Source organism: Anguilla anguilla, chromosome 14 (assembly GCF_013347855.1).
Source record: "Anguilla anguilla isolate fAngAng1 chromosome 14, fAngAng1.pri, whole genome shotgun sequence".
Classification (NCBI taxonomy): domain Eukaryota; kingdom Metazoa; phylum Chordata; class Actinopteri; order Anguilliformes; family Anguillidae; genus Anguilla; species Anguilla anguilla.
Genome location: NC_049214.1, coordinates 28,649,678 through 28,675,484, shown reverse-complemented (window position 1 = coordinate 28,675,484; position 25,807 = coordinate 28,649,678). Strand labels below are relative to the sequence as shown.

The 25,807-nt window shown below is 45.7% G+C and overlaps 2 protein-coding genes and 1 long non-coding RNA gene across 3 annotated transcripts; 1 reads left to right on the top strand and 2 right to left on the bottom strand.

Moving 5' to 3' along the window:
* Positions 1-276: 276 nt before the first annotated feature.
* LOC118212663 (voltage-gated hydrogen channel 1-like) lies at positions 277-7,542 on the bottom strand. Its single transcript, XM_035390812.1, has 6 exons — positions 7,322-7,542; positions 3,327-3,568; positions 3,101-3,205; positions 2,209-2,440; positions 1,682-1,794; positions 277-973 (listed from the first exon to the last, which is right to left on the bottom strand). Exons 2-6 carry the CDS (start codon positions 3,507-3,509, stop codon positions 917-919), a joined length of 690 nt encoding a protein of 229 aa, XP_035246703.1. The 5' UTR covers positions 3,510-3,568; positions 7,322-7,542; the 3' UTR covers positions 277-916.
* Positions 7,543-8,945: 1,403 nt separating this feature from the next.
* LOC118212661 (serine/threonine-protein phosphatase PP1-gamma catalytic subunit A-like) lies at positions 8,946-23,618 on the bottom strand. The gene is made up of 7 exons (XM_035390811.1): positions 23,351-23,618; positions 15,716-15,847; positions 15,047-15,277; positions 14,556-14,660; positions 13,241-13,464; positions 11,401-11,535; positions 8,946-10,750 (listed from the first exon to the last, which is right to left on the bottom strand). The coding sequence occupies exons 1-7, from the start codon at positions 23,403-23,405 to the stop codon at positions 10,661-10,663; spliced, it is 972 nt and encodes a 323-aa protein (XP_035246702.1). The 5' UTR covers positions 23,406-23,618; the 3' UTR covers positions 8,946-10,660.
* LOC118212665 lies at positions 10,699-20,479 on the top strand. The gene is made up of 3 exons (XR_004762288.1): positions 10,699-10,784; positions 11,059-11,103; positions 20,217-20,479. It is a non-coding gene; the product is annotated as an uncharacterized LOC118212665 (long non-coding RNA).
* Positions 23,619-25,807: the final 2,189 nt, after the last annotated feature.

Below are 25,807 nucleotides of genomic sequence, written 5' to 3'. Positions count from 1 at the left end.
GCTTAAGTGGGCAAATAATCCCTGAGAAGCACCTAATTAAGGAAAAATAATATCTTGTTAAAATTCTGAGATTGCAATTGTGGTTGGAACGAAAACCAGCATACACAGTGTGCCCCCAGGACCAGGGTTGAAAACCACTGTTTTAGAGGACAGCACAGGCTTCTCTGTCCTCTTCCAAACTGATAGTGGAGGTGGCAGCACTGAGTGTAGCTGGTGACTGGAAAAGCATTCAAATCAACACACTTACTGGAAGGACTGAAGAGGGGAAACACGTAGTTCAGTGTATTGTTAAATGGGAACTTCTTTCATAATTCAGGTTTTTTATTCTCATTCTCACATCTATTGTAATGAGGCGTTCTATACACAGTTCCCTTTTAAATATAGATATGAAATGCACAAGCACACTCAAATAGAGTTTCTTAAAAGTAATATGCAGTAATCACAGTTCACATTTGAATTTCTAGCTAATTTTATGTGTTATCTACATGACCACCCTCAGTAACCAAGATTACTGGACACTGGAGCTGATGCATGTTTAATAATGGCTTTGGCATTTGACATATTCCCTAGGAATAGCTCCTAGGAATATCCAAAAAGATACTGAATCTTATTGTAACAGTGTGGGTTAGTTGAAAATCTGAAGGCTGGCATTTTAGGGGTTTGGGTTAGTACTTAGGCGTGGCCTCTGTCTTGCCCTCCTCTGCGGATCAGCCGCAATTTCAAATCACCTGCGCCGCGCTGATGATTGACAGTCATGACTCCGCCTTCCTTCGCACGACGGCAGTCGGTCGGCTCAAAGCAAAGTCGTCATGTGGAAAAAGTGGCTTTAAAGACAGGGCTGCAGCGTTTATGGACTTCTATCCAAAAATAAGACGGGAGATGAAAATCCTCCTTTCTCCCCCCCCCCGGCGCACGCTCAGAAGTCGATGCTGTGCTGGCGTAGCAGTGCACGCAGCCGCTTGTTCTCCTGTTCCTGTGAGAGAGGAGAGGGGGAGGGAGGGAGGAAACGGAAGGTACTGAGCATTCGGTTCAATTCCAGAAGGTTCTTGGAGCAATGAGGCAAAATGCAACCCCAGAAAGGAAATATAACCGGCAGTCAAAACAGTACAATTCTTTAATGCTTTTTTCCGTTTTGTTTAGCGAAAACAGGTCTCTGGCATCACCTGCATACCAGTTCATTTTTTAAACAAATTTAAAATGCTGGAAACCTTTATTTTCAACAGGATAGAGTAAAATTCTTCCAACAATTATGTTCATTGGAACAAACACAGACAAATTCAGAGAAGCATGTACAAGTATAACTGTTTTGGCAAAAGTGTAATTATTTCAGGACCTTAGCCCTTCGAGATGCTGATTCACTGTGGTCATTAAAGACAGCATTTATCTTTTGTAAAAAGGGTGATGATCCCTGTGTCACAGTCAAATTACCAAAAATAGGACTTTCGATCTCAAACCCCCTACATCTGTTTGGCCACATAATCCTTTGGAATTTCCAACCCACTTTTATCCCCAGGTCATCACTGCAAATGAGAAATGGCTCCACTGATCTCACTAGTCATTCTGTGTAAGAAATAAACCACGCTGTGGTTTTTCTTTGCTTGTTGTAAACATTAGAGCCATGCTGGTTTTTTTGCCTTTTTCATTGCTTCCCCGGGGTCCCTTTTGAAATGAGCTGACTCACCGCTGTGGAGTGGAGCCCTTGGAGGTCGCTGACCTGCTGGGTCAGGTGATCATTGGTCTCCTTCAGCTTCTGCACTTTGTGATTTGCGCGGGTCTTCACTGAGATCAGGATGCCTGCAACCACAGATCCAGAGCCGTCATGCGAGGGAGCTCAACACACTGATCCAGGGTCAGTGCATGTGCTTGTGTGTGTCTGTGTGTATGTTAGTGGGCTCAACACACTGATCCAGGGTCAGTGCATGTGCTTGTGTGTGTCTGTGTGTATGTGAGAGAGCTCAACACACTGATCCAGGGTCAGTGCATGTGCTTGTGTGTGTCTGTGTGTATGTGAGAGAGCTCAACACACTGATCCAGGGTCAGTGCATGTGCTTGTGTGTGTCTGTGTGTACGTTCGTAAGCTCAACACACTGATCCAGGGTCGGTGCATGTGCTTGTGTGTGTGTGTGTGTGTATGTGAGAGAGCAGGGGTGGGGGTGTGGGTGTGAGAGCATGGCTCTGTGCGTAACAGTAAAGTGCCTGTACGCTCACCGTTGACGATCCTGGCCACCCTCCACAGCCGGAGCAGGATCAGGAGGCCCATGCCGTCGAAGGCGTCCTCGCTGGACACGTACACGATGTCCAGCACGAAGGACACCACCACCACCACCGCGTCGAACACCTCAAACTTGTGGCGGAAGAACTCCAGGCGGTAGGCGTACAGCTTCCCTGCCAGCTCCACCATGAAGAAGGTGAGGAGGACGAGGCTCAGGTAGTGGAACACCTGCGGGGGGGAGGGGCCAAGACAAGACACGCCCACCGGCGCAGAAGGACACTCGTATGGATGCTAATTTAATTTCACTTTACTGTGCTTTACCCAGGAAGGACTAGGGCTGCCTTCAAGATGCAGAACATTTTCAAAATACAATATTCTATGCCGATACTGCTAAGTTACAACATTCTGCGTCAGCCTCTGTAACCTGGACCAGGGAGTGACAAATTTAGGAAAGGGTGTCACACCTGTACACAATCACCCCATCAGCAGCCATAGTAACAGAGCTCTGCAGCTGAAAGCTCTGCTTCACTTCATAAAACGGCAACATTTCCTCATCCTGAATGCAGCCTCGTTCTCACTGGCGATGCCGCTCGGCCAGAGAGGCTTAAAAACACAGCAGCAGTTTGTACAGAAACTAATGATCAGAAAACAGATGCTTACAAATAAGAGGACTGCCAAAGAGTCATATAGTTCATGCGATTTATTTATTTATTTCTGATTTACAGGTGGGTTTTAGTGATTTACAAGTGGGTTTGTGATTTTATGGGTGTGATTTACATGTCCTTTCTTGGGAATTACAAATAAACCTCTGCTTTAGCCTCCGCTACATGAATGTAATGCAATTCAACAGGTGTGTTTGTGTGATTCACAGATGCTTTTCAGACTCACCTGAGGGGCGATCTTCCCTGTATCTGCCTTGATGATTGACAGGTCCATGAGCAGCTCACACAGCACGAACACAGCGTCCAGGATCACCAGGATGACCACGGCGATCTGCCGAGACACGAACCGACGTTTCCACCGGGTCAGAGAACACACCGGAACAAACAAAGAGCGGCGCAGGAATTCTGACACTGCGAGGGGGGGGGGGGGGGGGGGGGGGGTCTCATCACACCTGGAACTTATCCGAACTGAACAGCTTCCGCAGGGAGCCCCGGAAGGTCACGGGTTCGGGGCTCGGCTCGGCGGTTTGGCCCGGCGGCTCACGGGGCTCCTGCACCTCCTCCTCCTCCGGCCAGCGGGTGATGTTCTCATAATCATCCCCCACCGCCGTGAAGTGCCTCAGGTACCAGGACATGGCGCTCGCCCTCGGGGGGGGGGGGGGTCCTCTGGGATCAAGCTTCCTCTCCAAAGAGCCTGAAAACGAGGGGGCGGGGTCAATATTAATGAGTTCCAGGCCCTCCTTCCATTCCTCCCTTCCTCATGTCTAATGGTAGGTATGCTTTCTGCCACACTGTTTTCATCCGCCCATGCTCAATAGAGCAGGGGAAGGAAGGGTTGAAGAGCGAAGCTTTTCCGAAAATTTGTAGTAGGGATTGGAGCTGTCAATCACTGACTCACAAGAGCCAGTCAAATAACGTTTACTGTCCAAAGGAGGAATACTGTGGCTTGAACATTGACTGGCAGGTAAGCAGCCTTTCTTGACGAAGATTAATCCAGAATTATTTCAAAGAATTAATGTTAACTAAGGCAGCTGCACTGAATTCAGGGAGCAGGTGGTGACTAAAATATGATCAGCAGCAAGAAATTTAACATTGTGATGCTATGCAATTTTATTGTGTATTCCGACATGGGTCAGTCAAAGCTCAACATCCAATCTGTGCTGCAATTGGAAGCCATAGATAGACTTGCACCAGACCGGCACTCCTCTCCTGATAAAATATATGGTCCATCTAAAGTTACAGAATCAAGTTAACGTGTGAATGACAGTGGACAGTCACACAGCTGAAAATGCTTTCTCTGATATGAAAAGGATGCGTTATGCAATAGATTCCTAAGTGTTTTGGGGTTTTGGTTGCATTTATTTGGGTCTTAATGAATATGATGACCCTAATTATTCTACAGTGACAGTAGCTGTGCATTACAGGCAGAGGTGGACACTGCTGGGATACTTGAATGACAAGACGAAGGGTGAGTGGAAGAAACACAACAGGTAATAAAACTGCACGTCCCCAATATTAACACACATTTTATGTATGCATTAATGCGATCCTTATTTTGTCAAAATTATCTCCTTGCGGTCTGTGAAGTTCATTCATGCTTTTATGCCTATTTGCTCTTGCTATCTTATATACGAATTGACGTAAAGTGTAAAAATAGTCAGATTTCCCCAGACCAACAGAATTCTTATAATTTAAGTCAAATTTCAGTTAAGGTTAAGGAGGTTCAGATGGGATTCAGTAAGCCTACACTCAGTGGCCACATTATTAGGCACAACTGCTCCCTAACTTAAGTAGTCTGTTCCTCCAAACAGCAAATCATGTGGCTGCAAGTCAATATATAAAGCGTGCAGATATGGTGAACGAGTTTGCCGTTCGACCAAACATTAAAATGGGCGATCCAAGCATGACTTCGACCATGGTATGATTGATGGTGCCAGACGTGGTGGTTCCAGCATCTCAGAAACAGCTTCCCTCCTGGGATTTTCATGCTCCACAGTCTCTAGAGTTTACATAGAATAGTGCGATACATTAAAAAAAAAAAAACATCCAGTGAGGGGCAGTTCTGTGAGCAAAATGAGGCCAGAGGAGAATGGAAAGACTCGTTCAAGCTATCATAAAAGCCACAAATGCTCCAATAACAGCTGTTTACAACAGTGGTGTGCAGCAGAGCATCTCTCAGTGCAAAAAAGCGTCGAACCGTGAAGCAGATAGGCTACAGCTGCAGAAGAGGGCCCCCAGTTCCGCTCCTGTCTGCTAAGAACAGGAAGATGAGGCTACAGTGGGCGCATGATCACCAAAACTAGACAGCTGAAGATTAGAAAAACATTGCCTTCTTTGACATTACTCGATTTCTGCTGTGGCATGCAGATGGGTGGGTCAGAATTTGGCGTAAACAGCATGAATCCACGGATCCATTCTGCCTTGTGTCAATGGTGCAGGCTGCTGGTGGAGGTGTAATGGTGTGGGGAATGTTTTCTTGGCACACATACTGAGCTGCATTTGAATGCCACAGCATGCCTAAGCATAATTGCTGTCCGTGTGCAACCCTTTATGGCTAAAGTTCTCCACCCTTACTTCCAGCAGGATAATGGGCCATGTCACAAAGCACACATCATCTCAAGCTGTTTCCACGAACACGACAGTAACTTCAGTTTACTCCGATGAGTCGACCTGCTCAGTCTCCAGGACTCAGTCCAACTGAGCACCTTCGGGGTGAGGCAGAGCGGGAGGTCTGCAGCATGAATGTGTGGCTGAAAGCAGTGGGGTCAACATGGACCAAACATCTCTGAGGCAGTGGTCTTCACACTCAGCCAAGGGGACCCCTGTGTATGATGGTCCCATAGTTTTAACGAGCTGCTAATTTGCCTTAATTACTCTTTTCCTGTTTTGACGGGTTATTTACCCTCTTTAGACACATTATGTCAGAAACGGCTATGCATGCCATGAAAAATAAAAGTCCCATCTTCACATAGTGCTGAATTACAAATTATTACATAAAGAGAGGTAGGCCTACATATTTCAAATAAAAAAGCGAGGTGAATCAACTGGCTCTTAATGGCTTTGCAAATGATAATGAGCAAAACCACAATGCACGTTTGACTTGTTATTTTCTTTGCCGTTGTATTCTTCATTATCAACCAAATGGAGAGTTAGTAGTGTTAACATTTTCACCAATTAGGAGCCAGTTGATTTGCCTCAGTCTTTAATTTAAATCAGTTTAAAAAGTTACCTCTCCATGTCATCATTTGCAATATAGCAAAATGTGAATGTGGGACTTTTATTCTTTTTACAGCACAAATAGCTATTTCTGACATAATATGGTTTAAGAGGTTAAATAATCCCTCAACACAGCAAAAGCATAATTAAGACACATTAACAGTTTGTTAAAACCATGGGATTGCAGTTGTGGATGGAACAAAAACCAGCATACACAGGTGTCCCCAGGACAGAATTTGACAACCACTGCTCTAAGGAATGTTTTCAGCACCTTGTTGAATCCATGCCGCGACGAATTTAGTCTGTTCTGGAGGCTAAAAGTGGTTCAAGCCTGTGCTAGACAGGGACCTAATAAAGTAGCCAGAGATTGTATTTGCTATTGTCGTCACAATGAATTTGCACTAAGACGCAATACACGAAGTAATAACGCACAATTTATTCTCTTCCTCTTTAACTGGAACTGCAGACCAAACATTGTGTAAGATCCAAGTTCGTTCACATGGAAACCCAAAACATCGTTTACACAATTAGTTTGAGGAAACTGATTGCCTACAACCATTTGAGGTCTCAACTGAGCGTTTGAATTTTTAAAAACTTATTTTAATTCTGTGAAACGATTAAACTCAATTTTAAGCTGCGATTTCATTAAGATTTTACGGTGTTTCGCGAAAGCTTAGCCCATTTGCACTGGGATCGTTCAGCTCGTTCTTCACATTTGCGAGATAGCGTACTTCTGTATTAGCTAGCATTGTGTTGCAGGTTTACGACTTTTTGAATATTAAGTGTACAATGATCATTTATTAAGTTTAAATATGAATATCGACAGAATTCTTAAGCAAACAATACGAGAAAGACGTGCTTGTCGTCCCATGGATTTCCCCATGAACCCCCACGTCCTGCAGCGTGTGGATAAACGTGTGGATAAACTCGTGATTTCCTGCGAGTAAAAAATGCCTCGGCATTCTCCGCTGTTGATAGGATAATCCCGTTTTGTTTTAATTTTGCTAAAGATTTTGGAAGATTCCGTTTTGCGTTACAACAGCGAAAGGCGTGAGGGCATATATAAAAAATAATTTTCATGTAGCTACTTTAAGTCATATTTATGTAGCTACTTGACAGAAGTAAAATCTCAACCTTGTGGATTTGTCATTTTAATATTGCACAGCAATTTATGAGGAACTATACCTAAACTTATAAATTAGATAACAGAAGGAGCTTAGATGTGCAGTACCTGTAAATTCCCGATACTTCTCTCCTCATTTAACTGTTGATATTCTCCTTTTTTCCACCGCTCCGAAAAACTTTAGACCAAAACTCCGCCTTCCTCCTCGACTCTTTCTCTGAAAAAAAAAAATAGCAGGAAAGATCCGCTCCGGTCGTCTTCCAAAATCCGGTCAAGTTCCGTTATTTGATACAACCAGACGCTGTATTTGGAACCGCGGCAAATGACGCGATTAGTTTCTTGCTACTGATATAATACGCTGGTCAGAATAGTCTATTGTATTCTGCAGTAGGTTACAGGTTAAAGACCCAATTCCACAGCTATTTTAATGTTTTTTTTAACCATTATAAACTTCTTAATATATTGATTTGTCGTATTAACTGTTAATGTTTATTTATTTTTTCATCATTTATTGAAAATTAAAATGTCCCGACCCGAATGTACCAAGATTAAACCCTATACCCGCTCGTACATCCAAACACATTTGTCAGTTCCGATGGTGTCCAGTAGGTGGCAATCTTAAGCTAAACATGCCTGGAAAAGGGAAAAGGTGTGTGTTCTAATTATTCTCACGTTAAGATGCATGGCACCCAAAATCACAAAATCAGTGAGATCTTTCTCACGTTCGTACTTACAACTCATATAGCTTCTTATTTGAAAACCAAAAAAAAAAAAAAAAAGCATTTAATCAATTTCAAAAATATATTGAGGTACATGATAATTCTCACGATAAACAATTCTTTTATCATTACTTTAATAGTATTGCTTCTGTGAACATGAAAATTTATCAGAATAAAAGCTTAAGGAGCATAAGGACAGTGACCTAAAAAGGGTGAAAATCCCCATTCAATTCAGGCTATAAAGTCAAAAAGAGCAATTATGGTGAGTGATAAACAGACAATATTACAATGACTTCATTCATTTAAAGGGTACAGTACAAGAAGTATTTATTTTTTTTAAAAGAATAAACTCATCCTTGATGAGCAGCCATCGAATGAGTTGAGGCATTCGGTTGGATCTGAGCAGAAAAAAGGGGTTTCACTTCAGAACTCATCCTGCGGCTGCTGTAAGCCATCACATCACATCATTGAAGACAAGTTAGCCAGTTCCAGTGCACTATACAGAAAAAAACCTAATGCACACGCACCATACTAAAACGTGACTAAACAGTCCCTGCGTTCGTACTGCATGCTGCACCTGCACCTCAGGGCCAATTGTTTTTGCATTTTGTTTATCAGGGAGGAAAGTTTTTGTTGCATTTTCCCTTATTATGTATTCAGTACTTCAGAACCACCACAGGATTTGGACAGGACACCTCATAAAACATTTGTTACTGCTGGAAAAGGAGCTGGTGGGCCAACAAGGGGCACTCCTCTCTGTACCGCACAGTGATGGGGACACTGTGCTGCAGGAGCTGCCGTCCTTTATGTGGGATGCAAAACCCAAGGTCTTGAATCACTGTGGTCGTTAAAGATCCCATACCAATTTTTTTTTTAAAAAGGGGTGTTGACCGCAATATTGTGGACCAACTACAGACTTTAGAAGCATTTACCCTAGAATCGTTTTGGAAGTTTAAAGGCCAGACCCACATTTTCACCACTCGGATTCAGGAATAAAGACAATAGAGAGGGAATCATCTTGCTGACCACCTGCCATTCATAATCTTTATTAAACAAGTATACAATTGCTTAAATGTGGAAAAATGTGTTATTGCCCAGACCAAACAAAAACAAACATGTATTGTATATATACACGGTATAATGATACATGGTGAAGTTGAAATGAAACTTAAAAAATTCAAACATTCTAAAAAGATCAGTTACAAATGACAGATTCCTGGAGTTAAGCTACATTATCTTAAGACATGCTAAAGTATTACATGCCTGGGAAAGGAAAAAGGCCATGTGTTTAAATCTATCACGTTCAGATGCATGCAACACGAAGTCCTTGAGAGATGACCTTCCTCATGCCTGTACTCGGAACCCGTGAGGTTTCTTACATTAAAACTTGCATTTCCAAAGGAAAGCCATGAAACGGAAAAAAAAAAAAAACCCCGCGTCAAAACGCTAATCTGAAAATGTCCACTCAGAGAGGCTACGCGACGAATCTCGCTGAAGACAAGTGTTTCTGTCAGGAACTTCATTTTGTTTCTGTGAAAATGATCTCATAGCTTAAGGAACGTCATTCCGAAAATCCCTTTTCAAATCAGGCTACGAAGTAAAAAAAAAACAACAACCAATCATGACGTTAGTGAGAGACAGGCAACATTACAAGAACAGCTTTTCATTTGAAGAGTACAGTACAGGAAGTGTTTATTTAAAAAAACAGACAGCACTTGAGTGATACGGCTGCACTGGACAGGGAATCTCCTGACTTTCTCCTCAGAGAAGCGTGGGAAGAGAAACTCCGCCTCTTTTCTCTAAAAATCTTCTTAATTCCCCAAAAAGCTTGCTGCTTAAATCTCAAGAGTGGTAAGATTTAATTTCTCACAGTGGTGTTTTTTTTATTTTATTTTTTATTTTTTAAAGAATTTGTTTGGAAAAAAAGTGTTTCCAGAATTGGATAAGTGATGACAGAGAGGCTGCGTGTAGGGAGGTAGGGGGGCGGAGTTTATATCCAAGTCAGTGTGGTGGGTGTGGTCCCAGCCCTGAGCATCACCATGTGACTGCGTGTAAGCCCCGCCTCTTTCCTGGAGAGATGGACTGAACGCATTTGGAAATGAGGCGCAGACTGACAAATGCACAAAACCTGAAAGTTATTTTCTTCCCCCCCCCGCCTAAGATTTTCGATAATGATTTATAAGATAAATAAGTTGTTTGGACAGAAATTAAAAACAAACATAATTTCAAAAAACAAGAACAAGAAGCGAGCTTTCTTGGCCGCTGAAGAAGGGTGGGGAAGAAGAAGAAAAAGAAAAAAAAAGTGTGTCTCTACTCTGTTGGCCTTTAAGTCGTCTAGTGGTGAAACGGGGTCACTGCAGCTGGAGTTTAAGTTCAACTCAGGCTCAAGTCAGTCGGCAAGGTGGTCAGTTTGGAAGTCTCAGTCAATCAGCAAAACAGTCAGTTGGTACGTCGGTCAGTCGGTGTGCCAGTCAGTCAGTCAGTCGGTGTGCCAGTCAGTCGGTCGGTGAGAAACAACCGTTTCCACAGCATTCCCCCCAGTCACAGCCAAAAAGAAATTAAATTAAATTTAATTAAAAAAATAAAACAAAACAAAACACTATGTACATATAAAAAAAGGCAGCCAACATTCTTGAGTTGGAGAGACTGATAAAGACCAAATAATTCAGAGTAAATGAATGGAGATAGTGAGATACAAGTCCAGTGTGACCCCCCCGCCACCCCCCCTTTATTTCTTGGCCTGTTTCGTCACCATGTTCCTGGGCGGCGTCACCGGTCGGCTGGAGTTTGGCTTCTTCTTCTCCGCGGGTTTCAGGATCTGTCGAAAAAAAAGGAGAAGGGACACAAAACGGGTGAGAGCCCTTCTCTCCAGAGACCAGTCATATCTGTGCCCACTAGCACAATCTTCTGACCAATTAAAAGCCAGATTCCGGAGCAACCAAGACCCGCCCCCACCCACCTCTCAACAGCTGTATTCGAAAACGTACCTTTGTGTTATCTCGAGGGCGTGTAGTAGGTGCGAAACTAAAACGGTCATGTGATCAAGTGCGTTCAAAACTCAAGAATGCGATATTTTACCAGAAGTTCTCTTCCTTTGAGAGCTAATAAGAATTTTTTCTTACTCAGCCAGCAAAATGGACGACAGAAGGCAGGAGAACTTCATGTACAAGTGTAAGTATATTTTATTTATGGATTTTTGTAGTGTCAATGTGTGTCTTGTTACTGGTATAGGTCAGTAGTGGTGACGTCAAAGTACAAGCATGTTCCAAACAGAATGGATTTGAAGTGTATTCTTGCACTTCCTGGAGGTGTGTTCTTACAACAACAGGAGAACACAAGTGCAGAGTTTCGAACAGAGCCAATGTGAGAGAGGAGGGGGTCAGGGTAGAACCTGTTGGGTGGGCTGTGGTACTGGGGGGGCGTGGCTGGGATAAGGGGCGTGGCCAGGAGCGGCAGTTTCTCCGGTACCTGGAAGGAGCACATGAGGGTCTCGTCCACGCTCATCATGGCGCCGGCGTTGTCGAACTCCCCGCAGTAGTTGGGCGCCGAGAACAGGGTCACCAGCTGCCTCTTGGCGAAGAACTCGTACCCGTCCTCCACCACCTGCAACCAGACGACAGCGCGGCGGGTTAAAGCGCGAATATTCACCTCCTCAGGCCCCGCCCACAGAATTATCATTTTGCGACTGTTTTTTTTTTTTTTAGTCGCACGTTTCCTTGAAAATTTCCAGGGAGCGTCTTTAAATTTCACAAGAGACTAAAAAAGTGAAGATACGTCAGATACACCCAGGTCTGGTATACAGCCACACCTAAAGGTCAAAATATCAAATCAAAATGTATAAAATAAGTGGCGCACAAGTCTCCAGATCATTCTGTAAATCAGGGCTGCCCAACCCAGTTCCTGGAGATCTATCTATGTAGGTCATCATTTCAACCCTAATTTGGCGCACCTGACTCCGCTCCTAATGAGCAGCTGAACGCGCTCTCAGGTGTGCGCTCTGCTTTGTTAGTGTTGGAGTGACTGATATCCCGCAGGAGGGCAGGTTTCCAGGGTTGGGCAGCCCTGCGGTAAACGCTCTGCAGTCCCGCCGCCTGACACGCCCGGCGGGTGTAGCTGGCTCCGCGCGGCGGTATGCTGTGTGCGCGCGCGGCGCTCTCTGAAGGTCCGGAGGCCGTGCGGTTCAAACCGGATCCAGCCGGAAGGCTCCGCCTCCGCAGGTTGAATCCTGTCCCTGTCTGACGCGCTGACGGAGGCCACGGCGTCCTCACCCTCCCCGCACCGTGCCCCGGCTCGCTGCCCCAGGAGGCGCTATATACGCAAAAACGTTCGGGTAGCGGCACGGCGGCGCAATGGGCTGCGGGTTCAAATCGCAGGCGGGGGAAATGCCTTTGCGCCCCCTCGAGCAACGTGGCCCACCCAGCGCTGCTTCAGTGAATATGTTACCTAGCACCTAGCAGTATAAACGTGCAGTACGCAGAGACATGCGCTGTGCAAGTCACTCTGGGAAGGACATTTTCTGAAGGCAGCGCAGGTAATAAAGTTTAAGTGCCCTTCAGCGCAGGCTGGCACAGCGGGCACAGCAGGAGGGGAGCTAGCATAGCGCCGCCGGGCAGGAGGTTCGGCTGGATTACATAACCCAGCGCAGACACCTGAGCGTGTGAGCGCAGGACGTGTGAGCGCAGGGCGTGCGACGGGTCAGGTGACTCGGCTAGGCGAGCTGGCGCGTGTCGCTCTGGAGACGCTCGCGGCCGCAGAAAGCCGCCCGTCCCTAACGGCGGTCTGTACCGGGGCGGGTCAGCGCTGTCCGGACGGCGGCCGATGCTAAACGCTAACGAGCCTCCCACCCCCACCCCCGTGTGGCGAGGGGTTCGAGTCCCAACCATGGCAGTATCTGTACTGTGATTCCATCTCTGTGAAACCCACTGTTTTCCCGTCTAGAAAATACATAAGGAGGGCGGTTCTTTAAAAAAAAAAAAAAAATTTAACTTAATAGGAAGAGCGTATAAAAGCAGCGAGACAAGTATTACCAATATTATAGATTGACATAGGGTGTACAGAAATAATCCATCATTTGGTGTGCGTTTATAGTTGAAGTTACCATTTTTGCTAACGCCATTTATGTAGGGAATGTCCTGGTGTTGGGGGAGATGGGGTCTTAATGACATCACTGACCCAGAAAATGTTATGGTGTTGTTATGGTGTTAGGGGAAACTGGGTCTTTATGACATCACTGACCCAGAAAATGTTATGGTGCTGGGGGAGAACGGTCTTTGGGGGGGGGGGGGGGGGGGGGGGGCGTGAGGCTCACTTGGTGGGCCCGGCAGATGAGGTCCAGGTCGTGCTTGTGCAGGAACTTGGCCACCACCTCGGCCCCGAAGGTGAAGGAGACCCCGCGGTCGTTCTCCCCCCAGCCCAGCACGTCCTTGTCCGGGTCCGACCACAGCAGGTCGCACAGCAGCCCCTGGTCCGGCACGTCCGTGGGCCGCATGATCCTCCGGATCTGCTCCATGGACTGCAGGTCGGGGGAGAGGCCTGGGGGGGCGGGGCACGGGGGGCGGGGCACAGGGGGCAGGGTCAGTCATCAGAACAGATGTGAGGTTATCATTAGGGTTTCAGGGGTTATTAAGTATTATTATTCTCCTCCCACATTTTTCCAGTTTCCCGTGAGATGGTAAATGATAGACACATGAGCTTTGGCAGCCTGGTTAGATTACTTGGAGGCTACATGCAACAGAAACCCAACTGGCCTAGGTGGCACTATCTATAATTAAAGAACCAGTTTTCTGATAATAGCAATAACTCTCGCACAGCATGTCCGATTTTCACGAAACTCAGTTTACGTAATCTTGTGATTGAGCTCTTCAATTCTGCCGGCTGACCCAGGAAAGTCTGCCTGGACAGACATTTCGGTCTGAGCTGGCATATCGCCCGCTGCCTCCGGCTGGTCCTCCTTTAGTGCACACGCTCTCTCAGTTTAGGACCCGGCTGTTGCCAGGCGCATTGTAAGACCTGGTGTGCTCTTGGTAACAGAGGCCAAACGCGTTAAAGCTTAATGAAGCTGAGTCACACAGCAATAAACACACGTGCGTTACCAGGCTAAACTTCAGCGGGCCTTTAAACACTAAGGAGGTAAATACAACTCAGATCTTTTTACCCTGAAGTTCGGACTTAACTCAAACCCCTTGTGACTCATATCAAACCTGCAGCCGCTAAGAAAGTACTCTTCCTGTTAGAAGGAGCACCATCTTTATTGCACCTGTGCAAGTCTACAGTAATACGTTTACGGTCAGGACTGTAACAAATAACCTCTTGTGCCCACTACGCAACTTCCTGTAAGAAACTGGGTAACATTAATAGCAGCGATATGCCGCTCTCAGAGCGCACAACAGGAAGTCAGGAGGTATAGATGGGACTTCCTGTTTAACATACGCAAGCCATTTGTGAAACTCATAAACACTCTCGCAACTGTCTCGCAATCTGCCTTACTGTAGGCAGCCCTCACTGTGCAGGCAGAGGGCCAGGCCGGGCAGGCAGACACACTTATGAATATACACTTTCATATATTTATATATGTTTTAGTCCTGAATGCGGGACTGTGTCAGTCGAGACGCTGTTGTTCTCACCTCCGTGACAGCAGAAGATCTTCTCGTCCACGATGGCGGCGATGGGCAGGCAGTTGAAACAGTCAGTGAACGTCTTCCACAGCTTGATGTTGTAGCGCCTCTTACCTACAAAAAAAAGAAAAAGGGGGGGGGGACAAACTTTAAAACACACATAGGCTTAAATAGGTCAGGGCACAATTTAGCCACAGGCAGAGGCTACCCTTATGAAGGTCACCCCTATCACCCAAATTTTTAAATCGAACTATTTGGGTACAGGCATATGTAATTCAAATAAGATAATATCTTGGGAAATATGCAGCATCCCACTGTCTAAGCTTGTAGTATGGGTGTATGCGCGGTGTGTTTTAACGCTCACTCTTGCACTCACCATAGAAGCCGTAGATGCGGTTGGGTGTATGTGCGGGTGTGGGTGTGTGTATGTGTGTGTGTGCGTGCGTGCGTGCGTGTGTGTGTGTGTGCGTGCGTGCGTGTATACGTGCGCGCGCTCTCACACTCGTCGTAGAAGCCGTAGATGCGGTTGATGGAGGCGCACTCGTGGTTGCCGCGCAGCAGGAAGAAGTTCTCGGGGTACTTGATCTTGTAGGCCAGCAGCAGGCAGATGGTCTCCAGGCTCTGCTTGCCTCGGTCCACGTAGTCCCCCAGGAACAGGTAGTTGCTCTCCGGGGGGTAGCCCCCGTACTCAAACAGCCTCAGCAAGTCGTAGTACTGCCCGTGGATGTCGCCTGCAGGGGGCAGCGTTCCAACATTAACATAAGATTACTGCACCTGGGCAAACCTCAATACACATGCATATCTGAATGCATTTGGGCACACCTCGATACACCTGGGCAAACCTCAATACACCTGAACATGCCTGAATGCACCTGGGCAAACCTCAGTACACCTGAACATACCTGAATGCAGCTGGGCACACCTCAACACACCTGAGCATACCTGAATGTTCCTGGGCACACCTCAATACACCTGGACATACCTCAATACACCTGAGCATACCTGAATACACCTGGACACACCTCAATACACCTCAGCACACCTGAATGCACCTCAACACCCCTGAGCAGACCTCAATACACCTGAGCATACCTGAATGTACCTGGGCACACTGCCGTCCTGCAGGCGCTGTTGCTATGGCAGCGCTGTGCGGTTCCCGGGGTACTCACCGCAGATTTTGAGGGGCGCCTCCAGCTCCAGCAGGATGGGCTGGCTGAGGAAGATCTCCCGCGACTTGAGACAGAGACCACGAATCTCATTCTCCTGCAGCTGAACATTCTTCCCTGGCTTAGAGCCCCTCACTGCAAGAGGGAGGGAGGGAGAGGGGGAAGGAAAGGGACAGAGGCAGGGAGGGAGAGAGAGGGAGAAGGTCAGAACCTTACAAGCAATGCTACCCTCTTCAGTTAGTTGATTCTTTGATTTACTGACACTTATTCACTGGACAAGACAATTTGTGACATTCAGATTTATGTTCCATGCATGTCCCAGCTGGGATTTGAACCTACAACCACTGATCCTGCCACACTGAGAATACACACCCTCACCTTAAACCACATACTGCAACAAACTTCAACCTGACATCTGGATCAACAGTTGGCATGCTGTTAATCCGGCCTGATCCAGCTGTTAGCAGCTGGGAAATGGGGTGGGGGGGCCTGTCTGTCTCAGCGCCAGACAGAACGCCTCAGCTGGGGGCCACATGCCACACACGGGGAGGCTGTTTGGAAAGTCTGCGCTTAGCAGGAACACGTTATCAGACTGCCTTATCTCTCCTTCTGTGTGAGAAACTATTTATGATCTTTTTATAGCGGCCATTGATACTCAAAGCATCGAGCACAGGGGTGCGTGTGTGTGTGAAAGAGAGACTGTGAAAATGTGTGTGAGTATGTTACTGAGTGAGTGAGTTTTGTGCATGTGAGCGTATGTATATATATGTTAGTGAGTTAGGGTGTGTGTGTGTGTTACTGAGCTAGGGTGCGAGTGCGCCAGTATCACAGCACAGGCTGTGTGTGATGTCATCGCCTCCATCCCAGTGTCACAGCACAGCCTGTGATTGATGTCATCACATCTCTCCAAGTATCACAGCACAGCCTGTGATTGATGTCATCACATCTCTCCAAGTATCACAGCACAGGCTGTTAGTGATGTCATCACCTCCCTTCCAGAATCACAGCACAGGCTGCGAGTGATGTCATCACTGAGTGCGTGAGTGTCGTACAGGAGGCACGAGGGCTATCGCTCCTGCAGCTTAACCAGAAATAATGTGAATTATTAATGCCACTCTCCGGATCATTCCGCCCACATATCACCACAGAAACCCAGCGCTGACCTCACCGGCCCTTTGCGGCCCTGAGCTGCTTTATGGGGCCGCTTTATGCTTATACCATGCAAAAGCTGCATCGATACAACAAATTAAAGCATTCCCCAACAGCCTCGATGCTTCCTCCAACAGCAGGCCCTTAATCTAAATGTGCTGTATGCGCTGGTCTGCCACGGGTTTTTAAATGGTGTTAAAGCCAGTCTCTCTGCTCCCAGAGTTCCGGTCTCTCCGCTCCCAGAGTTCCGGTCTCTCCGCTCCCAGAGTTCCGGTCTCTCTGCTCCCAGAGTTCCAGTCTCTGTTCCCAGAGTTCCGGTCTCTCTGCTCCCAGAGTTCCGGTCTCTCTGCTCCCAGAGTTCCGGTCTCTCTGCTCCCAGAGTTCCGGTCTCTCTGCTCCCAGAGTTCCGGTCTCTGTGCTCCCAGAGTTCCAGTCTCTCTCTGGTAGAGCACCAGCCCCGTAGCAGTTTTTCCACCAGTCAGATATTCACAGATCAGGAGCTTGGTTGCCATGAGAGCGACACCGCTCTCCCGACCCCTCCAAACCCATCTGTGTGCTGCTCTGCTCACGTGGGGCACATAAATATGCTAATTTTGTGGCTCAGGCAGGGTCCTCTTTAAAGCGCAGTTCGGATACAAAGACGAGACCATAAAGGTTTCTGCTTTACAAAAAAAGGCAAAATAACATTTTACAATGGCACCAAGAGACTGTAAAATGTCAAAACAATGATTAACAGAATAAATCAGATTTTATAACAAGCCCTGGGCTTGTTGTACAGATCCGTCCTGTTTGTAGACCCTTGGTCCAGGTAAGCAGTCAGTCGAATTCCTGATTTCTGCCTCGTCGGCTCACAAATGTAAGATCGGAACCAGCCTGCGGGGGAAGGGGGTTATGGGTAATCCTGCAGGTAAACAGGCCCAGGAACCACCAAACAGCTTCTGCGGCAAAGACTATTAACACAAATTAGCCTTGCAGCACAAAACCACAATGACTCGCCACAAATGCCATCTGAGCTTCCCAGACACACGTGACAAACTACACTTCCCTGCTGACACGTATTAAACTCACACTCTACCATTCACAGGTTCACAACATCAGTTCAACAAGGAAAGCCAACCTAAACAAGATGATTACGTTTATGCTGACTTTTCTTGATTGTCAATCAAGCAATGAGCCCAGAAATAAACAGGCTAATAATATTCATTTCATATTTATTTAGTTACACGCCACTTCTCCGACGTTTGCATTTGAAGCGCGTTCCGATAGGCGCCTGCAGTTTCCCAACTTTGCCGCGTGATTCAGCGTTCGTTCCCACAAAACACGTTCTTATCTAAGGGGTTATTTGTTTGCTCATCAGAACTGTAAAACTGCTGTTCTTCTGTGGAACATTTACGCTACAGGCGATTTACCAAGGCAACGGCAAGGAAAATTCCGGTGACCTTGGAGTCTAATCCTAATTGTAGCTAAAGCTTGCCAAATGCATTTTACTGTCTGACATTTACAAACCAGCTCTAGACTTCCAAGTATTAACTTGCCTCCTTCTTGCTACAAACTCACTACTGCAGCCAGTATATGTTACTAGACATAGCCAAGTGTAGCAGTATTATACAATTTTAATTACAACATTCAATTCTTAAGCAAAGCGTTTGTTCTGGAACTCTATGACTATGTTTACACATCCTGGTAAAAGTTACCCAATTCCGATTTTTTGCGCACATGTCCCACAGATCAGATATGTATTATGAAAGTGTAAACAGGAAAAAAGCACGTAGAATCAGATATTTTCAGATCCGTTTTGGGGCACGTTCATGTGGAAATAAATCCGATAGAAATAGGATATCTGCCAATGCGACCGTCATCTAAACGCACAGATCGGAATCTCCCGGTCATTGCAATTCGCACGTCTTTCAAAATGCGATATTCGCATACTTTTTTCGCATTTGAATGACGCGTAATGTAATTATATGCGAAACCACTACACTGGTGGCGTATGTTTCTCTGAGTTCCAGTCTGAGGACGAAGGCTCTAGCCAGTGGACTAGTACCGACGTTACGCGCCTCCTAAGCCTGCGGGGCGAAGAGTCGTACGGCCAAAATACAGCGGATGTTCGTTGCAGACCTAAGAAATTATTATTTCGGCGTCGTTTCATGTTCATTGCAGACGGCAACATGGCTGTGGCGGCGTAGTTGTTTACATTTGTATCGGAAACCAAACCCTCGTGTGCACATGCGGGTTGTTTCAAGTGTAAACCGTGTTAACACAGGTATCAGATACGGGTCACTTTCAAAAGTTGATGCAAACAGGCGATCCAAAAAATAGGATATAGGCAAAAAATCTGACCTGGACATGAATACCTGCGTTGTGAACGTAGCCTATAATCTAGTCTGAACTTGAAAGATTGCCGGCTAGATTGCCATGATGGCAGACTAGCGAGTTACCTAACCAAATATAAATGGTAGGCTAAATGGTAATGGACTGCATTTATATAGCGCTTTTATCCAAAGCGCTTTACAATTGATGCCTCTCATTCACCCATTCACACACACACACACTCACACGCCAACAGTGAAAGACTGCCATGCAAGGTACCAATCAGCTCATTGGGAGCAATTAGGGGTTAGGTGTCTTGCTCAGGGACACTTCGACACACCCAGGGCGGGGGATCGAACCGGCAATCCTCTGACTGCCAGACAACCACTCTTAACTCCTGAGCTATGTCGCCCCATATATATATAATGTCGGTGGTCATTCCAAATTGAAGTAAAATTTTTGAGATAAAACAAAAAAGCAAACACTACATGCCAGCATGAGAATTCCGTCCCAGAGGCACCGCCAAGGCAAAAATAGGTCTGCAGGATCCCTTAAGGATCATAGGGCGCTTATGCAAGCCGGCTGCCCGTGTCAACAGCCTTGCCGCTGATAAGAGAGCCCTCAGCCGGCTGTTTGGAGGCCAAACAAGCGCGGAACAGGATCGGCCCAGCAGCCACTCGACCATAACCGTTTCCTTCCACGTCTACAGGTAGCGACCAAAAATGGAAACACAACAATGTTCCCAGAGGGGAGAGTGCCGTACGGTGTGCTAGAACATTATAGTAGCAATAGCGGTGCGTGACACATCGCATGCAGGCCACACACAGAAGCCCAAAGCAGCACATTGTGACTTAAAATGAGCGCCTCTGCCTCTTGTAACGTAATTACAAAAATGTAATAACATCATTTTTGTGCTAAATTTTTTTTGTAAATGTAAAGTAATGTTTTGTCCATTAGATATTACAGTTCAGTCATCTGGCATTAGACCCACCAGCTACAGGGAGGTTTGGTGTTAAAAAGACTTGTTTTTCATGTTTGCGGATAGCACCTGGAGAATCTGCCCTCCTGATAGATTGACTGGGGAAGGTTGTTCCTCCACTTGGGGATGAAGACACAGGACAGCCAGGGCCGTGAGGAGAGACTGCAGGGTGCTCAGAGAGACTGCAAGGAGCTCAGGGAGACTGCCGGGTGCTCAGAGACACGGGACAGCCAGCTGGTGAGATGTGGCATGTGATGTCATCACAGAGTGAAGACAGGAAGGGGCAGTACCATTCACAGGTATGCCTGTGTCAGTGATATGAAATGAGTGTGGGCAGCTACCAGAAGCTAGCGAAGGGTGCTCAAAATGCGGGGCGGCGTGAGTGACTTCGGGCTGGCTGAAGGTTGAAGGCAGCGGCATTCTGGGCCGGTCTCAGCAGCCTGACAGCACGGGCCGCTACGCAGGCCAGAAGGGTGTTGCGGCGCTCCAGGAGAGAGGTCGCGTGGGCTTGCGCACGTAGCTGCGCAGCCTCTCGGGTGAGGACGGGGTGGATTTTCGCCATGTTGTGAATGGAGAAGCGGCAGGACACTGTGGTCGCCGCTGTGACTCCGAAAGACCTCAGCTAGTCCTCCAAGGACACAGCAATTTCATTACATGAGTTCAGCTACCCTGGTCAGTACCACAGTCTGAGCCCCAGTTTCCACCCTGTCTGTACCACACTGCCTACCCTGGTCTGTGCCCCAGTACCTATCCTGGTCTGTCCCACAGTGCCTACCCTGGTCTGTACCACAGTGTCTACCCTGGTCTGTCCCACAGTGCCTACCCTCGTCTGTACCACAGTGTTGACCCTGGCTTGTACTCCAGTCTACGTTCACAGGAGGACAACAGACAGTTGGCACTGGAACATGGAGGTGTGCAGCCCAGTTGAGAAATCAGAATAAGGAGAGGCAGGAACAACGCCCCGCACAGCTGATAAGATAACCCTTCAGTGCGTCAGCCTCTCTGGCTCAGAGACAATCGCCATAAATCGCACATGGCCTGTCAAAGCTAGCCTTCAAAGGCCACCACTCCACTGAGACCTAGCCCACTGTTTTAAGGACAAACAAGAGCTGAACTGTCAGCCCAACCTTCAAGCATAACAGAGCACAGCAAAATAACACAGTTCATTCAATATAAAATGAAATTTTATTAAAACAATTTAAAATAATACAATTATAAGTAATACAACTGACAATTATGGTTATAATGTGCTTCACTACATCCTGCATGTGAGACGAAATACTTTAAAAATAGTGGGCAAAGGTAGTGAACCTACAACTATTACTTACAATAATAATAATAATAATAATAACAACTGTCATTATTATACAGCAATTAATACAATGCATTTTATGATCTAGAGGTCCTTTACAGAGAAGGTGGGAAATTCACTGTAGCCAACAGCAATCAAACTAGAGTTAGAAGTTGTTAAAAACATTTACAGGTTTTCGAATCACAGCACTTATTTTTCTTAAGTACCTACACTTACGGGCACGGGGAGATACTGTTGCCCTTAAGGTACCCGCTGAAGGACTGAATAAACAAGGTGGTGTGTCACTGGGGATCGCTCTGTCAGTACAGCCTGTGACAATCTTATCCGCGCGCGCTGCAAGTGTATACTCGTATGCAGCATAATAATAGAATAAACTGCAACCACGAAAAAACGTCGAACAAGCTCTACCAATGTGCTGTGCATGTACAGGTTCCCCAAAAAAATACACGGTCCATCATACCTACTTCCCCAAAACAATAATAACAAGAACAACAACAGTAATATCAAACAAATGATAATTCGACTCGGTGCGGAAGTCTAAAATAGTTAGAAAAACATCGCCCTTTAAAAGCAGACTAGGCCGACCTATGTTGACAACAGCAGAAAACGCACTCCGGAGAATTGCGAGTATATTTTTCGCGTTTACGAGACGAATGGATTTGGGGCAGGGTAAGAAACGACAGAGAAAGAGCTTTAAGACACTTTACATTTACATAGCTTTGTTTTGTTCAGCAATACAATGCACGTTACCCACTCATGTCTCTCCTAAGGCAGGGGTTCATAAATGACATTTAGATGTCAACACGTTCTCAAATCGCGAGAAAAATAATATTCTAAAATCATTCACTAGGAAGAAGTGCCTTGGAATACACAGCGACGTTGACCGTACTGCCAAGGCAGCAAAAATCATACCAGGCTCACACTGCATATTGATTTCAAGTCAGCAAACGCACTGCATTGAACATCGGCATAATACGAAAAATCAGGACAACCCGAAAATGTATCTAGGTCGCCATCCCCGCTGCACAACTACCTAGCTACACGGCTTTGCCCTGCGTCTGAAACGGGTCAGAAACTGTGCATAGCTCACTGAAAATGTATTGAAGCTAACTCACGTTAATCAATAAGACAGAGGAGCAAATATAATTCCGTACCGACGTTTGCCAACAATTTACTGCCTTGTTCATCGTGTCATGACATTTAGCCATCAGCACGTTAACTAACTAGCTAGGATACGTGTTTAATGTACCTATGCCAGCCAGTCTACTAAAAACCAATGCTAGATTAGATAGTTGACAACAAATATTGCAAGCAAAACTGCGAGCAAACGTTTGTTTAAAATGAAAATGCGACGTTATGTAGCAACACAAGCGGCTTGTGTGTTGGCTCAGCAGATTGCAAGCACAATTCACAATGGAAAGAGCTTCTACTAACGTTAGACTAGGGCAGTACTGTGAGCAGCGCGCTTTCGGTTTCATAAGCGTGGCCCAAAAATATGCATAGCGGTATATAGTGCTCACTAGCTGCTAGTTGCAAAATACAGGTAACCTGGAATAATAAATTGGTCAGACAGTTTTGGCGCAAATAAACGTAACGTTGGCTAAGCCACTAGTAGCAAGCAAGCTAGTGCTAGCTGCTTTTCAACAACAACCATCGCTAGCCGACAAGCTATTTAACGTTAGCCAACTAGTTAGCTCGTAGTAGCTAACAAAATCACTACCCTGAACAACAGACATCACTTAATTTAAATATGCGACAGCGCAATACAGCGGATGCGTGTTAAATTAGTGTAAAAGAGTTGATGCATTGCGAGCGCGGTCTGTGGGTTGGCAACGTTAGCAAACGTTGCGTGATGATGCCGTATTCTTGCGCAAAGAGACCTGCTTACCTTCCAAAAGGCGCTGGATGATACTGTCTATGTTGAGCTTGTCTATATCGGCCATAGCTTGCACGAAGGCGACAATAAAAATATAAATATAATGATCGGCTACCCTACTAAAATAATAATTGGAAAAAACTTCCCAGTGTCTGTTTCTTTACGTTTCTTCTCATGTAAAACCCCAAAGCTAGGCAAATAGCGCTACTCCACGCCTCGACTCGTTCCAGTTCTGTCGCCTTCCGCCCTGCTCGTGTGCGGAGAGAACGCCGGGTTGCGGAGTGATACAACATGCCCAAAATACAGAACGACGTATTTCATTGGATGCAATGTAGCTAGAGCACGATGCACGCTTTTAATTGTCCGCTCAGATAAATAGTCCCTTTTCCGGCGTGCATGTGTTTTCGTGATTTTGCCTTTCAACTTTCAGGAAGCAAATAAATAAATAAATAAATAAATAAATAATCATCAGATTAGACACGTACTACCGAAATACTTGAAACTCGTGTGCTTACCATTTTAAAATCTGTGTCAAGGTCACTTGATTTTGTCTTGATCACAGAAAAATACAACCAAAAAAGGGCAATTCGTAAGACAGTAAATAGCTTGGCAGGAATTTGTATGTTGTTTAGTTTTTGTGCAGATAATGAATTATAATCGTATATCATGATTGTATTTATGATGATGATGATGATGATGATGATGATACGTTTTACAACAACTCTTGCCTTTTAACATTGTGATACAATTTCCAGCACTGGTCTATGGAACATGACAGCATCGATGATGTCACCAATGGAGGTCAGAACACCAGACCATTAAAGGCTTGCTTCAGAGCTCTTGTGTGTTTCCGCATGTTGTGGACTAAAAACACTACAGATGAGGGGCTTGCGTGCTGCAAGCGCACGTACCCAATCCTTTTATTTATGTGCCGTATGAGTTCCGAAATCCCGTTCTCACCGCGACGTGTAACCGCTTTGTCCTAGCGGTCTACCAATAGAGAAATTCACCAGCGGCTCTAGTCATGTATCCAGCGGGCATGAAGGGGACCGCCAGAGGGTGTGTTCAAGCGTTGCCGTCACCATCGCAACGCCCTTTGACCTGTGAATTTCACATTGGTTACCAATGTCACCGAGGGGAATGTAATCCTGCGGCTGCTGTAGCTAGGTGTTTTCATGCTGTGCCGCTAATCCCTGGTCCCGAATCAGCCTCAATTCTTTTCACATAACGGTAGAAGTTGCTATGGGTGTATGAGTCGCTGGTTCTAGATCAGATTTTTAATCAACAAGGTCTCTTTTTGTTGTTTCTTATATGTGTGAGGAGAAATCACCCGGGAAACGCTTTTTGTTATCTAGTTGAAACAAAAAGGATTGACCATGGGCTACAACACATACACAGTAAAACATTCAGTATTAAATCCACTCCCGAATGGACTCATATGTACATTTAACTGTGCTTTTGAACTGTGCAAATACAATTACATGATAATGTTGAGTGTCTATTTATTATATTTGCCAAAATCTCATTATTATGTACATTATTTTATTGGTCTTATGAGAACATATGCAGATCCTGTGATAGTATTGTTTTAAGTAATTATTGACTATATCTCTGATCTCACTCAGAGAACAAAGTACTATGATGGTATGGATTGTACTGTACACACAGAGGACTGATCAACAGGAAACAATATGGCCCGCAATCCAAAGTCCACCAACCTGCAACAAGTCATCTGTCATAGCTGTGATGTGTTAAGGTTACATAAAGGCATAATGTGTTTGAGATCGCCATTTCAAAAATGGCGGATACAATATCCTGGTGGCTCACTCCTTTACAGGATTTATAATGCGACTGTGGGCACATAAACTTGCCAGAAAAATAACCTGTATTTTCCGAAAAAAGCTTTTAGTTATTTAAAATGTGTGTTATTGGATTGGCTTCACTTACTTCCGAGTACTGTATATACAACTGAAAAAAATACTCTCAACAGTAATCTGCCCCTCTTCTCCCTCCCCCCCTCTTTCTCTCTCTTTCTGAAATTGTTTGGACAGTGTGCTAGTCTGTGACACCCAGGGCCTTGTTAAATACAGTGTACTACAGTAGGAGCCGCATGGACATCTTTGTCATGTTCACTCCCACTGTTTGGCAGAGCAGATCGGAGAGGATGAGTCTGTGCTGTGCATTGGTAATTATTAATCCCCCATGTGATGCATTGGCATAGCATGCTTATGAAACGAATGACTTCTTTAACTGTTATCAGGAAGATTGTAGAGTGTTGTCCTAGTTGAAACCCATGCTTGGTAGTGTCAGAAGGTGCATGTTGGTGAGCCAGCAGAAACACTACCATTCATTACTGAGAATTGCTTGATGATATTGAACCTGCCACCTGTAATTGTATAATTTAAATACAGAAACAAATATTTAGACCTTGCCCATTTTCCTGTCAGCCATGTTAATTGAATAAAAACA